This window comes from Crinia signifera, chromosome 4 (genome assembly GCF_055691185.1).
Source record: "Crinia signifera chromosome 4, ASM5569118v1, whole genome shotgun sequence".
Classification (NCBI taxonomy): Eukaryota; Metazoa; Chordata; class Amphibia; order Anura; family Myobatrachidae; genus Crinia; species Crinia signifera.
This window is the reverse complement of record NC_139220.1, coordinates 323,522,773-323,538,356: the sequence shown is the minus strand read 5'-3', so window position 1 is coordinate 323,538,356 and position 15,584 is coordinate 323,522,773. Positions and strand designations below refer to the sequence as shown.

Sequence of the window (15,584 nt, the reverse complement as noted above, 5' to 3'; positions counted from 1 at the left end):
TCTGCAAAGCTGAGTCAGGACATAAATACTAGTAGTAGCAGCCAGGCTATTCAGTTCTTATATGTACCCAGGAGTAACTAATGCACCATGCACACAAGCACTACATATTACAGTGTTGTATCCTGAGGCAGCTTTACACAGGGCAGCAGCAAGGTACAGCCCCCATTCTCAGTACTAACACCACGAATGCTGCTGCACACACTGCCCATAAGGGGCAGCAGCAGCAGCCTGCCAACCTACTGCTAGTGTGGGCACATGGCCCTTTTCCAAGATGGCCGCCGAGATACTGGCATCAATCATTCCCGTTACTCCGCCCCCTTTCTGCAGCGCCCCAAGTTGGTGACGCCCTCAGCCGCGCCCACTAAATCCGCATCAGGCCCCGCCTTCCCCTCCTCCTCAGGTGTTGCCTCTGATGCCGCAGCGGCCGCCTGTGTCACGTCCCCGCCCACTCCCTCTACTCCAGGCGAGCCTCCTCCGCCGCCCTCTCCACCAATGGGGGCTGTCGTGCGGCCCTCCCAGAGGTGTGCGGCGGCGCGAGAGGGAAGAGATTAGCCCCCCCACCCCATCCCCGCCTCCACCCTAGCAACCCCGGTGCGCGCGTGACCCGTCCACCCCCCACCCCCTCTGCCCCACCTCACACACAGGTGCGGCCTCGCGCGCAAGGGGGAAGGGGGCGGGGCTTCTGTCTCCTGTCTCCGGGACACCACATCGGACCGGAAGCGGCTGCTGGGGAGGCCCGGCGGTGACCGGAAGCACCGGAGCAGAGCGTTAGCGGGAGCCGCGGCACTGAGGGGGGGGCCTCAATACCGTCAGTGCTCAGGGACTGGAGCCTTCTACACCACCGAACTGGGTCCTAGAGGTTCTGTCACAGGGTCTGAGCGCACCCATATATCTATACCGAGTCCTAGAGGTTCTGGAGGCTCGCCATATACCTGCACCAGGTCCTAGAGGCTCGCCATATACCTGCACCGTGTCCTAGAGGTTCCGGGGGCTCGCCATATACCTGCACCGTGTCCTAGAGGTTCTGGATGCTCGCCATATACCTGCACCGTGTCCTAGAGGTTCTGGAGGCTCCCCATACATCTTTACTGGGTCCTAGAGGTTCCACATACACCGGTTCTGGGTCCTAGAGGTTCTGGAGGCTCACCAAGTCATCTCTACTGGGTCCTAGAGGTTCTGCACACTTCCCATACAACTGTACTGGGTCCTAGAGGTCCTGTCACAGGGACTGAGAGCAGCCATATATTTATACTGAGTCCTAGAGGTTCTGCAGACTTCCCATATACTTGGACGGAGTCTGGGAGGGACTGGAGACTCCCCACATATCTATACTGTGTCCTAGAGTCAGTGTCACAGGGACTGGGGACTCCCAATATATTTTGTCCTAGAGGCACAGCAGCTTCCTAAATATATGTACTAGTCCTAGAGGAGCGGTCACGAGGACTATAATCTCCCGGATATCAATACTGAGCCCTTGAGGATTGCCATAGCGACTGGAGACCCAAATCTCGGGTCCTAGAGGTGCTGTCACAAGGATTAGCCACCTCCAGTTGCATGGGACACTAGAGGGACTTTTGTAGGGACCCGAGGCTTCTCAGGTGACTTTGCTGTTTCCAGGACTGGAGACCACCAGCTGGAGTTGACACCGACCGCCTGGGGAGAAGACCCCAAGCTGCCTGCATTAATAATCCAGTCCCTGCATACCCGGCTAATCTGCATTGTATCCAGGAGGGATTGTCCTATGGACTGGAAGAGCGCCAGCTCTCGCCACTGGTTCCTAGAAAGAGGAGTACAAGGGATCTGGGACCCCCAGCTGTGCTGGTTTCTATGCACTGTCAGGCAGCGTGAAGGATATACATATCTGCAGTGTGGTCGCACAACACACACCGACTCAGAGAGTGTGTCCCTGCCTGTGCTGTGTGGGTGTCTGGTTGTGTAGTTGTATCTCCTGCGTGGGAGTTGTGTAGTGTATTGCTGGTATAGGTCTGTGTCGCGCCTCCAGCTGACGGGTGTGACAGTGTGTGGGTGTTGTGTGTGAGTGCTGCAGCCTGCTTGTGGGCATTGGTAGGCCGTGTTGTTGTTTACAGTGCCAGTGTGGCTTTCACAGGTTGTGTGTGTGTGGGTTTAGTGTCTGCAGCAGCATGTGACTCACTGCAGTGTGTGTTTGTGCTATACCATCGCTGCTGTGTTGTTGCATTGTGTCCGATTTATATCTTCATGGAACTGCAGTGTGCGTATCTGGCACATCGGTGATGTGAGCATCTATCCTGTAATCAGAACTGCAGTGTGCTGTGTGGTTTGCACGTCGTTGTGTGCATGTGTGGCCTATTGTGGCGGGCAGTCCATGTAACCTCCTGAGCACTGTGCGTTGTGACGGCACACCTTGGCGTCACCCGCCGCGCACAGACCGAAGTCATGGCCTCCGACCCGCCAGCCCGCAGCCTGGATGACATCGACCTCTCTGCATTGCGGGTGAGACTGGGTTTCTGGGTACGGGGGGGCCTTGTGATCATACCATGTTACATCCACAGAGATGGCATTTCAGGTTACACACACGTGTGGTCCAAAGAGCTGACAGTCTGTTCATGAGATGAGCGCTTTATTGTTAGATGTACAAGTGTGGCATTCTCTGCGCCAGGTGGATGTACCGGGATACGGAGCCAGGCTTGGCGCTGATTGTGGGTTGTGTATGTGATTCTTGCCCTGTTAAGCCATGTGACACAGGACCAAGTGCGCCAAGTGTATCTGCGATCCTTACTTCCTGGCCCGTCTGTTTAGGCTGAGCAGTATTATGGGATGGGCTTGCTTATCTGAGCCTGTGATTCGCCTACTTTGCCATTTGTGTACCAACATGCCAGGTGTTGGGCAGAGCATGGGATATTGAGTGCACGTGGGTGTCTATGTCCCCGTCCCCCCCCACCAAAGGTTTGTCATGTACACTATTCCATCTATAACACTGCAGCTTACTACTGTGGGGGCGTGCTGTATATATGTCTCACTATAATAACCCTGTGAGGACACTACCTTCACTCGTGCACCTTATTCAGATCTAATCGCAGTACAAATTTGTTCTCAAAATGGGCAAAACCATGGGCACTGCAGGTGGGGCAGATGAACCTGTGCAGAGACAGTTATATTTGGGTGGTGTGTGTTGAAACTGAAATCTAAATTGCAGTGTAAAATTGCAGCCAGTATTTACCCTGCACAGAAACAAAATAACTCTCCCCCCCCCCAATTGAACTCTCTGCACACGTTAAATCTGCCCCACCTGCAGTGCACATGGTTTTGCCCATTTTGAGAGCACACTTGTACTGCGATCAGATCTGAATAAGGACCTATATCTACAGGGTGCGGCGTAGCATTGTACAGTGTGTGTACATAGAACAGTCTGGCCTTTGCGTTCACTGGTAAGTGTGCAAATCCACACCATGCGCTGATATTGGGCGTAAGTGTACGCACCTGTGTCCTGCCAGGGAGATATTGTACTTCCAGTTACACGTATGTTGTGCGTTTATACATATCAATATCCGGTATTGTGGCAGAATGTTACTTGTATGTTTAATGAGCAGAAAGCATCTTTGCTGGGATTCTTAATTCCTGCTGGGCCACAGCGGTGCTCAGTGACAATGGTCAGTGTTATTATCAGGACGGGATCAGACAGCGCCGGGTGTGTATATATAATATACAGAGTTCCCCTGACCGGTGTTATTATCAGGACGGGATCAGACAGTGCCGGGTGTCTATATATAATATACAGAGATCCCCTGACTGGTGTTATTATCAGGACGGGATCAGACAGCGCCGGGTGTCTATATATAATATACAGAGATCCCCTGACTGGTGTTATTATCAGGACGGGATCAGACAGTGCCGGGTGTATATATATATAATATACAGAGATCCCCTGACTGGTGTTATTATCAGGACGGGATCAGACAGCGCCGGGTGTCTATACATAATATACGGAGATCCCCTGACCGGTGTTATTATCAGGACGGGATCAGACCGTGCCGGGTGTATATATATAATATACAGAGATCCCCTGACCGGTGTTATTATCAGGACGGGATCAGACAGCGCCGGGTGTATATATAATATACAGAGATCCCCTGACCGGTGTTATTATCAGGACGGGATCAGACAGCGCCGGGTGTATATATAATATACAGAGATCCCCTGACCGGTGTTATTATCAGGACGGGATCAGACAGTGCCGGGTGTCTATATATAATATACAGAGATCCCCTGACTGGTGTTATTATCAGGACGGGATCAGACAGCGCCGGGTGTCTATATATAATATACAGAGATCCCCTGACTGGTGTTATTATCAGGACGGGATCAGACAGTGCCGGGTGTATATATATATAATATACAGAGATCCCCTGACTGGTGTTATTATCAGGACGGGATCAGACAGCGCCGGGTGTCTATACATAATATACGGAGATCCCCTGACCGGTGTTATTATCAGGACGGGATCAGACCGTGCCGGGTGTATATATATAATATACAGAGATCCCCTGACCGGTGTTATTATCAGGACGGGATCAGACAGCGCCGGGTGTATATATAATATACAGAGATCCCCTGACCGGTGTTATTATCAGGACGGGATCAGACAGCGCCGGGTGTATATATAATATACAGAGATCCCCTGACCGGTGTTATTATCAGGACGGGATCAGACAGTGCCGGGTGTATATATATAATATACAGAGATCCCCTGACTGGTGTTATTATCAGGACGGGATCAGACAGTGCCGGGTGTATATATATATAATATACAGAGATCCCCTGACCGGTGTTATTATCAGGACGGGATCAGACAGCGCCGGGTGTATATATATAATATACAGAGATCCCCTGACCGGTGTTATTATCAGGACGCGATCAGACAGCGCCGGGTGTCTATATATAATATACAGAGATCCCCTGACTGGTGTTATTATCAGGACGGGATCAGACAGTGCCGGGTGTCTATATATAATATACAGAGATCCCCTGACCGGTGTTATTATCAGGACGGATCAGACAGCGCCGGGTGTCTATATATAATATACAGAGATCCCCTGACTGGTGTTATTATCAGGACGGGATCAGACAGCGCCGGGTGTCTATATATAATATACAGAGATCCCCTGACTGGTGTTATTATCAGGACGGGATCAGACAGCGCCGGGTGTATATATATATATAATATACAGAGATCCCCTGACTGGTGTTATTATCAGGACGGGATCAGACAGCGCCGGGTGTATATATATAATATACAGAGATCCCCTGACTGGTGTTATTATCAGGATGGGATCGGACAGCTATATATATCACGCACCTATAATGATGTATACGGATATGCAATCTGGGCATTTCCATTCCGCTGTGAATTAGGCCAAGCTGTAACCCTGGTACGTGTGGCCGCAGGCCTGGGTTTATTCAGTGTGCTGTGCTTCAGATCTGTGCTGGCACATCCAGGGCGCCCTGTGTTTTGCAGTGGTGGTAAATCAGGAGCTGTCTTACTGAAGGCTCGTCCATAGGCAGACTTGTCTTCTGACATTGGGGATCTCTTGTGTGAATTTGTTCCCTTATCCGGGTGGGAGGGGAGGTAGATTGTAAGTTCTTGGACTGACGTGAATGATTTAATCCTGCCCTGCCTGTGATAGGTTTGCCATAGCACTTGTGTCATTCTGTAAGTTAGGGATAGACGGTAAGTTCTCTTCCTGTTTACAGTTCTACTTCCTCAGCCAATCAGAATGCTGGTGAGAGCTGCCATCCAATCAGCTGGTCAGCAGGACTGAGTATGTATGACTGACAGCATACTCGCTGATTATTGGATAGCATTGGCACCTAAGCAGGTTCGTTCAGACACCTGGCGTCAGCTCTGCAGCACAGCCCATGCCTGATATTATAGTCGGATATATTCAGGCATCTGGCTGTGTGTGCGGGCAGTCAGCAGGACACCTGTGTACTTGCTGCGGACAGGTGATGTCACATCTGGGCGGGGCTCTTTGAAACGTCCACCCAGCTGGGTTTGTTGACAGACTCATCGAACAGCCGACCTGCAAGGCTGCTGACATATTGGTCAGGTGTGTACCCTTCCTCGGGGATCCGCACAACCCACCGGGATGCAAAGCTACAGTCACATTCCGCGCTACATTCGTGTGATGCAAACTTTGCATGTCCACTGTTCACCTCTTTATATTTCCACGTCCATTAGACATGGCAGGACAATGGTGCTTTGCTGACGCATCTTGTTTTTCTGTCTCTGCCACGTGGTTTTCTTGTGCCCGGAGATGCAGACGCGGGTATGAGAGTCATACACATAATTAAAATACTTTGGCTTTAATTATGCTTTGGAAATAGAAGCAGGGTCGGGGCTTGTATTAACAAGCCCCGAGCAATTCTTGCTCCATCCCCATCTCATACAGCCTATTAGATAATACGCGTTCCTGAAATGTGGCCATTCCTCAGTCTGACACAATAACTGCGCAGATTAACTGACATGTAGTGCTTTGCTAATTCAGCTTTTTCTCCTCTATGGTCGTGTCTTAAGTCATCCTCACAGGCATCTTGTGGTTCCCTGTACATTCTGGCCTACAAGAGATGTGTGGGGTGTACACATTTTCCATTTGCCATCCAGAAAGCCTGTCTAGGAGTGATGGGAGAGTGGGGATGCCCTGGCGAGGTTGCCCGTTGGTAATGGCTGTCATGTGCGTTCTGCGTGTGGGGTATCCTGTGATTACTCGCAGAGGTATTGCATGGACAGAAATGGGTTACAAGGTCAGGGACGCATACTGTAATTCATATTACATTCCTCCAGCCCAGTCATACATCCTGCCTTTCTCTGACGGCTCCTGCAGGTCTGCTGCTAACTGGTATCTGTGCCAGCTGCTCACTCCAAGGAATCAGCCCTGCTGTATGGTGACTGGACCCTGGGGAGGCTTACCCTGTACATGTGACTGTAGCTGTCACCTTCTCCCCGCACAGCGCTGTGTAACTATACATTATATGGTGACGGGACCCTGGGGAGGGTTACACTGTACATGTGACTGTAGCTGTCGCCTTCTCCCCGCACAGCGCTGTGTAACTATACATTATATGGTGACAGGACACTGGGGAGGGTTACACTGTACATGTGACTGTAGCTGTCGCCTTCTCCCCGCACAGCGCTGTGTAACTATACATTATATGGTGACAGGACCCTGGGGAGGGTTACGCTGTACATGTGACTGTAGCTGTCACCTTCTCCCCGCACAGCGCTGTGTAACTATACATTATATGGTGACGGGACACTGGGGAGGGTTACACTGTACATGTGACTGTAGCTGTCGCCTTCTCCCCGCACAGCGATCTGTAACTACACATTATATGGTGACAGGACACTGTGGAGGGTTACGCTGTACATGTGACTGTAGCTGTTACCTTCTCCCCGCACAGCGCTGTGTAACTATACATTATATGGTGACAGGACACTGGGGAGGGTTACGCTGTACGTGTGACTGTAGCTGTCACCTTCTCCCCGCACAGCGCTGTGTAACTATACATTATATGGTGACAGGACACTGGGGAGGGTTACGCTGTACATGTGACTGTAGCTGTCACCTTCTCCCCGCACAGCGCTGTGTAACTATACATTATATGGTGACAGGACACTGGGGAGGGTTACACTGTACATGTGACTGTAGCTGTCACCTTCTCCCCGCACAGCGCTGTGTAACTATATACATTATATGGTGACAGGACACTGGGGAGGGTTACACTGTACATGTGACTGTAGCTGTCACCTTCTCCCCGCACAGCGCTGTGTAACTATACATTATATGGTGACAGGACCCTGGGGAGGGTTACACTGTACATGTGACTGTAGCTGTCACCTTCTCCCTGCACAGCGCTGTGTAACTATACATTATATGGTGACAGGACCCTGGGGAGGGTTACACTGTACATGTGACTGTAGCTGTCACCTTCTCCCCGCACAGCGCTGTGTAACTATACATTATATGGTGACAGCACACTGGGGAGGGTTACGCTGTACATGTGACTGTAGCTGTCACCTTCTCCCCGCACAGCGCTGTGTAACTATATACATTATATGGTGACAGGACACTGGGGAGGGTTACACTGTACATGTGACTGTAGCTGTCGCCTTCTCCCCGCACAGCGCTGTGTAACTATACATTATATGGTGACAGGACCCTGGGGAGGGTTACGCTGTACATGTGACTGTAGCTGTCACCTTCTCCCCGCACAGCGCTGTGTAACTATACATTATATGGTGACAGGACACTGGGGAGGGTTACGCTGTACATGTGACTGTAGCTGTCACCTTCTCCCCGCACAGCGCTGTGTAACTATACATTATATGGTGACGGGACACTGGGGAGGGTTACACTGTACGTGTGACTGTAGCTGTCACCTTTCTCCCCGCACAGCGCTGTGTAACTATACTAGTGTTCATTCTAGCACCCGCCATTATTGAATACCCATGCAGTTCCACTTCCCTGCCTGGGGTGTCGCTGTCTGCTGTAGTGCTCCTAGCACAGTGTGGTCTGTATATCAGCACTGATATGCAAACCAGACCTGTGCTAGAAACACCACAGCAGACAGCGACACCCCAGGCAGGGAACAGGAACTGCATGAGTTTTCAATGATGGCGGGTGCTAGAATGAACACTAACTATACATTATATGGTGACAGGACACTGCGGAGGGTTACACTGTACATGTGACTACATTATATGGTGACGGGACACTGGGGAGGGTTACGCTGTACGTGTGACTGTAGCTGTCACCTTTCTCCCCGCACAGCGCTGTGTAACTATACATTATATGGTGACAGGACACTGCGGAGGGTTACACTGTACATGTGACTGTAGCTGTCACCTTCTCCCCGCACAGCGCTGTGTAACTACACATTATATGGTGACAGGACCCTGGGGAGGGTTACGCTGTACATGTGACTGTAGCTGTCACCTTCTCCCCGCACAGCGCTGTGTAACTATACATTATATGGTGACAGGACACTGGGGAGGGTTACGCTGTACGTGTGACTGTAGCTGTCACCTTCTCCCCGCACAGCGCTGTGTAACTATACATTATTTGGTGACAGGACACTGGGGAGGGTTACACTGTACGTGTGACTGTAGCTGTCACCTTCTCCCCGCACAGCGCTGTGTAACTATACATTATATGGTGACGGGACCCTGGGGAGGGTTACGCTGTACATGTGACTGTAGCTGTCACCTTCTCCCCGCACAGCGCTGTGTAACTATACATTATATGGTGACGGGATCCTGGGGAGGGTTACACTGTACATGTGACTGTAGCTGTCACCTTCTCCCCGCACAGTGCTGTGTAACTATACATTATATGGTGACAGGACACTGGGGAGGGTTACACTGTACATGTGACTGTAGCTGTCACCTTCTCCCCGCACAGCGCTGTGTAGCTATACATTATATGGTGACAGGACACTGGGGAGGGTTACACTGTACATGTGACTGTAGCTGTCACCTTCTCCCCGCACAGCGCTGTGTAACTATACATTATATGGTGACAGGACCCTGGGGAGGGTTACACTGTACATGTGACTGTAGCTGTCACCTTCTCCCCGCACAGCGCTGTGTAACTATACATTATATGGTGACAGGACACTGGGGAGGGTTACACTGTACGTGTGACTGTAGCTGTCGCCTTCTCCCCGCACAGCGCTGTGTAACTATACATTATATGGTGACAGGACACTGGGGAGGGTTACACTGTACATGTGACTGTAGCTGTCGCCTTCTCCCCGCACAGCGCTGTGTAACTATACATTATATGGTGACAGGACACTGGGGAGGGTTACGCTGTACATGTGACTGTAGCTGTCACCTTCTCCCCGCACAGCGCTGTGTAACTATACATTATATGGTGACGGGACACTGGGGAGGGTTACACTGTACATGTGACTGTAGCTGTCACCTTCTCCCCGCACAGCGCTGTGTAACTACACATTATATGGTGACGGGACCCTGGGGAGGGTTACGCTGTACATGTGACTATAGCTGTCGCCTTCTCCCCGCACAGCGCTGTGTAACTATACATTATATGGTGACAGGACACTGGGGAGGGTTACGCTGTACATGTGACTGTAGCTGTCACCTTCTCCCCGCACAGCGCTGTGTAACTATACATTATATGGTGACAGGACCCTGGGGAGGGTTACACTGTACATGTGACTGTAGCTGTCGCCTTCTCCCCGCACAGCGCTGTGTAACTACACATTATATGGTGACAGGACACTGGGGAGGGTTACGCTGTACATGTGACTGTAGCTGTCACCTTCACCCCGCACAGCGCTGTGTAACTATACATTATATGGTGACGGGACACTGGGAAGGGTTACGCTGTACATGTGACTGTAGCTGTCACCTTCTCCCCGCACAGCGCTGTGTAACTATACATTATATGGTGACAGGACACTGGGGAGGGTTACGCTGTACATGTGACTGTAGCTGTCGCCTTCTCCCCGCACAGCGCTGTGTAACTATACATTATATGGTGACAGGACACTGGGGAGGGTTACGCTGTACATGTGACTGTAGCTGTCACCTTCTCCCCGCACAGCGCTGTGTAACTATACATTATATGGTGACAGGACCCTGGGGAGGGTTACGCTGTACGTGTGACTGTAGCTGTCACCTTCTCCCCGCACAGCGCTGTGTAACTATACATTATATGGTGACAGGACCCTGGGGAGGGTTACACTGTACGTGTGTCTGTAGCTGTCACCTTCTCCCCACACAGCGCTGTGTAACTATACATTATATGGTGACAGGACACTGGGGAGGGTTACGCTGTACATGTGACTGTAGCTGTCGCCTTCTCCCCGCACAGCGCTGTGTAACTATACATTATATGGTGACAGGACCCTGGGGAGGGTTACACTGTACATGTGACTGTAGCTGTCGCCTTCTCCCCGCACAGCGCTGTGTAACTATACATTATATGGTGACAGGACACTGGGGAGGGTTACACTGTACATGTGACTGTAGCTGTCGCCTTCTCCCCGCACAGCGCTGTGTAACTATACATTATATGGTGACAGGACACTGGGGAGGGTTACACTGTACATGTGACTGTAGCTGTCACCTTCTCCCCGCACAGCGCTGTGTAACTATACATTATATGGTGACAGGACACTGGGGAGGGTTACGCTGTACATGTGACTGTAGCTGTCGCCTTCTCCCCGCACATCGATGTGTAACTATACATTATATGGTGACAGGACACTGGGGAGGGTTATGCTGTACATGTGACTGTAGCTGTCGCCTTCTCCCCGCACAGCGCTGTGTAACTATACATTATATGGTGACAGGACACTGGGGAGGGTTACGCTGTACATGTGACTGTAGCTGTCACCTTCTCCCCGCACAGCGCTGTGTAACTATACATTATATGGTGACAGGACACTGGGGAGGGTTACGCTGTACATGTGACTGTAGCTGTCACCTTCTCCCCGCACAGCGCTGTGTAACTATACATTATATGGTGACAGGACACTGGGGAGGCTTACGCTGTACATGTGACTGTAGCTGTCACCTTCTCCCCGCACAGCGCTGTGTAACTATACATTATATGGTGACAGGACACTGGGGAGGCTTACGCTGTACATGTGACTGTAGCTGTCACCTTCTCCCCGCACAGCACTGTGTAACTATACATTATATGGTGACAGGACCCTGGGGAGGGTTACCCTGTACATGTGACTTTAGCTGTCGCCTTCTCCCCGCACAGCGCTGTGTAACTATACATTATATGGTGACAGGACCCTGGGGAGGGTTACGCTGTACATGTGACTGTAGCTGTCGCCTTCTCCCCGCACAGCGATCTGTAACTATACATTATATGGTGACAGGACCCTGGGGAGGGTTACGCTGTACATGTGACTGTAGCTGTCACCTTCTCCCCGCACAGCGCTGTGTAACTACACATTATATGGTGACAGGACCCTGGGGAGGGTTACGCTGTACATGTGACTGTAGCTGTCACCTTCTCCCCGCACAGCGATCTGTAACTATACATTATATGGTGACAGGACACTGGGGAGGGTTACGCTGTACATGTGACTGTAGCTGTTACCTTCTCCCCGCACAGCGCTGTGTAACTATACATTATATGGTGACAGGACCCTGGGGAGGGTTACGCTGTACATGTGACTGTAGCTGTCACCTTCTCCCCGCACAGCGCTGTGTAACTATACATTATATGGTGACGGGACCCTGGGGAGGGTTGCACTGTACATGTGACTGTAGCTGTCACCTTCTCCCCGCACAGCGCTGTGTAACTATACATTATATGGTGACAGGACCCTGGGGAGGGTTACGCTGTACGTGTGACTGTAGCTGTCACCTTCTCCCCGCACAGCGCTGTGTAACTATACATTATATGGTGACAGGACACTGGGGAGGGTTACGCTGTACATGTGACTGTAGCTGTCACCTTCTCCCCGCACATCGATGTGTAACTATACATTATATGGTGACAGGACACTGGGGAGGGTTACGCTGTACATGTGACTGTAGCTGTCGCCTTCTCCCCGCACAGCGCTGTGTAACTATACATTATATGGTGACGGGACCCTGGGGAGGGTTACGCTGTACGTGTGACTGTAGCTGTCACCTTCTCCCCGCACAGCGCTGTGTAACTATACATTATATGGTGACAGGACACTGGGGAGGGTTACACTGTACATGTGACTGTAGCTGTCACCTTCTCCCTGCACAGCGCTGTGTAACTATACATTATATGGTGACAGGACACTGGGGAGGGTTACACTGTACATGTGACTGTAGCTGTCACCTTCTCCCCGCACAACGATCTGTAACTATACATTATATGGTGACAGGACACTGGGGAGGGTTACGCTGTACATGTGACTGTAGCTGTCACCTTCTCCCCGCACAGCGCTGTGTAACTATACATTATATGGTGACGGGACACTGGGGAGGGTTACCCTGTACATGTGACTGTAGCTGTCACCTTCTCCCCGCACAGTGCTGTGTAACTATACATTATATGGTGACAGGACCCTGGGGAGGGTTACGCTGTACATGTGACTGTAGCTGTCACCTTCTCCCCGCACAGCGCTGTGTAACTATACATTATATGGTGACAGGACACTGGGGAGGGTTACGCTGTACATGTGACTGTAGCTGTCACCTTCTCCCCGCACAGCGCTGTGTAACTATACATTATATGGTGACAGGACCCTGGGGAGGCTTACGCTGTACATGTGTCTGTAGCTGTCGCCTTCTCCCCGCACAGCGCTGTGTAACTATACATTATATGGTGACAGGACCCTGGGGAGGGTTACACTGTACATGTGACTGTAGCTGTCACCTTCTCCCCGCACAGCGCTGTGTAACTATACATTATATGGTGACAGGACACTGGGGAGGGTTACGCTGTACATGTGACTGTAGCTGTCGCCTTCTCCCCGCACAGCGCTGTGTAACTATACATTATATGGTGACAGGACCCTGGGGAGGGTTACACTGTACATGTGACTGTAGCTGTCACCTTCTCCCCGCACAGCGCTGTGTAACTATACATTATATAGTGACAGGACCCTGGGGAGGCTTACGCTGTACATGTAACCGTAGCTGTCGCCTTCTCCCCGCACAGCGCTGTGTAACTATACATTATATGGTGACAGGACACTGGGGAGGGTTACGCTGTACATGTGACTGTAGCTGTCACCTTCTCCCCGCACAGCGATCTGTAACTATACATTATATGGTGACCGGACACTGGGGAGGGTTACGCTGTACATGTGACTGTAGCTGTCACCTTCTCCCCGCACAGCGATCTGTAACTATACATTATATGGTGACGGGACCCTGGGGAGGGTTTCGCTGTACGTGTGACTGTAGCTGTCACCTTCTCCCCGCACAGCGCTGTGTAACTATACATTATATGGTGACAGGACACTGGGGAGGCTTACGCTGTACATGTGACTGTAGCTGTCACCTTCTCCCCGCACAGCGCTGTGTAACTATACATTTTATGGTGACAGGACACTGGGGAGGGTTACGCTGTACATGTGACTGTAGCTGTCACCTTCTCCCTGCACAGCGATCTGTAACTATACATTATATGGTGACAGGACACTGGGGAGGGTTACACTGTACATGTGACTGTAGCTGTCACCTTCTCCCCGCACAGCGCTGTGTAACTATACATTATATGGTGACAGGACACTGGGGAGGGTTACGCTGTACATGTGACTGTAGCTGTCACCTTCTCCCCGCACAGCGCTGTGTAACTATACATTATATGGTGACAGGACACTGGGGAGGGTTACGCTGTACATGTGACTGTAGCTGTCGCCTTCTCCCCGCACAGCGCTGTGTAACTATACATTATATGGTGACAGGACACTGGGGAGGGTTACACTGTACATGTGACTGTAGCTGTCGCCTTCTCCCCGCACAGCGCTGTGTAACTAGACATTATATGGTGACAGGACACTGGGGAGGGTTACTCTGTACATGTGACTGTAGCTGTCGCCTTCTCCCCGCACAGCGCTGTGTAACTATACATTATATGGTGACAGGACACTGGGGAGGGTTACACTGTACATGTGACTGTAGCTGTCGCCTTCTCCCCGCACAGCGCTGTGTAACTATACATTATATGGTGACAGGACACTGGGGAGGGTTACGCTGTACATGTGACTGTAGCTGTCACCTTCTCCCCGCACAGTGCTGTGTAACTATACATTATATGGTGACAGGACACTGGGGGGGTTACACTGTACATATGACTGTAGCTGTCGCCTTCTCCCCGCACAGCGCTGTGTAACTATACATTATATGGTGACAGGACACTGGGGGGGTTACGCTGTACGTGTGACTGTAGCTGTCACCTTCTCCCCGCACAGCGCTGTGTAACTATACATTATATGGTGACCGGACACTGGGGAGGGTTACACTGTACATGTGACTGTAGCTGTCACCTCCCCGCACAGCGCTGTGTAACTATACATTATATGGTGACAGGACACTGGGGAGGGTTACGCTGTACATCTGACTGTAACTGTCGCCTTCTCCCCGCACAGCGCTGTGTAACTATACATTATATGGTGACAGGACACTGGGGAGGGTTACGCTGTACATGTGACTGTAGCTGTCACCTTCTCCCCGCACAGCGCTGTGTAACTACACATTATATGGTGACGGGACACTGGGGAGGGTTACGCTGTACATGTGACTGTAGCTGTCGCCTTCTCCCCGCACAGCGCTGTGTAACTATACATTATATGGTGACATGACACTGGGGAGGGTTACGCTGTACATGTGACTGTAGCCGTCACCTTCTCCCCGCACAGCGCTGTGTAACTATACATTATATGGTGACAGGACACTGGGGAGGGTTACACTGTACATGTGACTGTAGCTGTCGCCTTCTCCCCGCACAGCGCTGTGTAACTATACATTATATGGTGACAGGACACTGGGGAGGGTTACGCTGTACATGTGACTGTAGCTGTCACCTTCTCCCCGCACAGCGCTGTGTAACTATACATTATATGGTGACCGG

The 15,584-nt window shown here is 51.2% G+C and overlaps 1 protein-coding gene across 7 annotated transcripts in view; it reads left to right on the top strand.

Annotated features, from left to right (window-relative positions):
- The first annotated feature begins 420 nt into the window (after positions 1–420).
- The window catches only part of MINK1 (misshapen like kinase 1), a 66,963-nt gene continuing 51,799 nt past the window's right edge, over positions 421–15,584 (top strand). For 2 of the 7 annotated variants that reach the window (XM_083185697.1, XM_083185696.1), the window contains exon 1: positions 421–2,472. In XM_083185697.1, coding sequence (XP_083041823.1) covers positions 2,416–2,472 — 57 coding nt within the window. In that variant the 5' untranslated portion in view covers positions 421–2,415. The remainder of the gene's footprint in view (positions 2,473–15,584) is intronic. The other 5 variants (XM_083185694.1, XM_083185692.1, XM_083185699.1 and 2 more) reach the window with 3 other exon arrangements.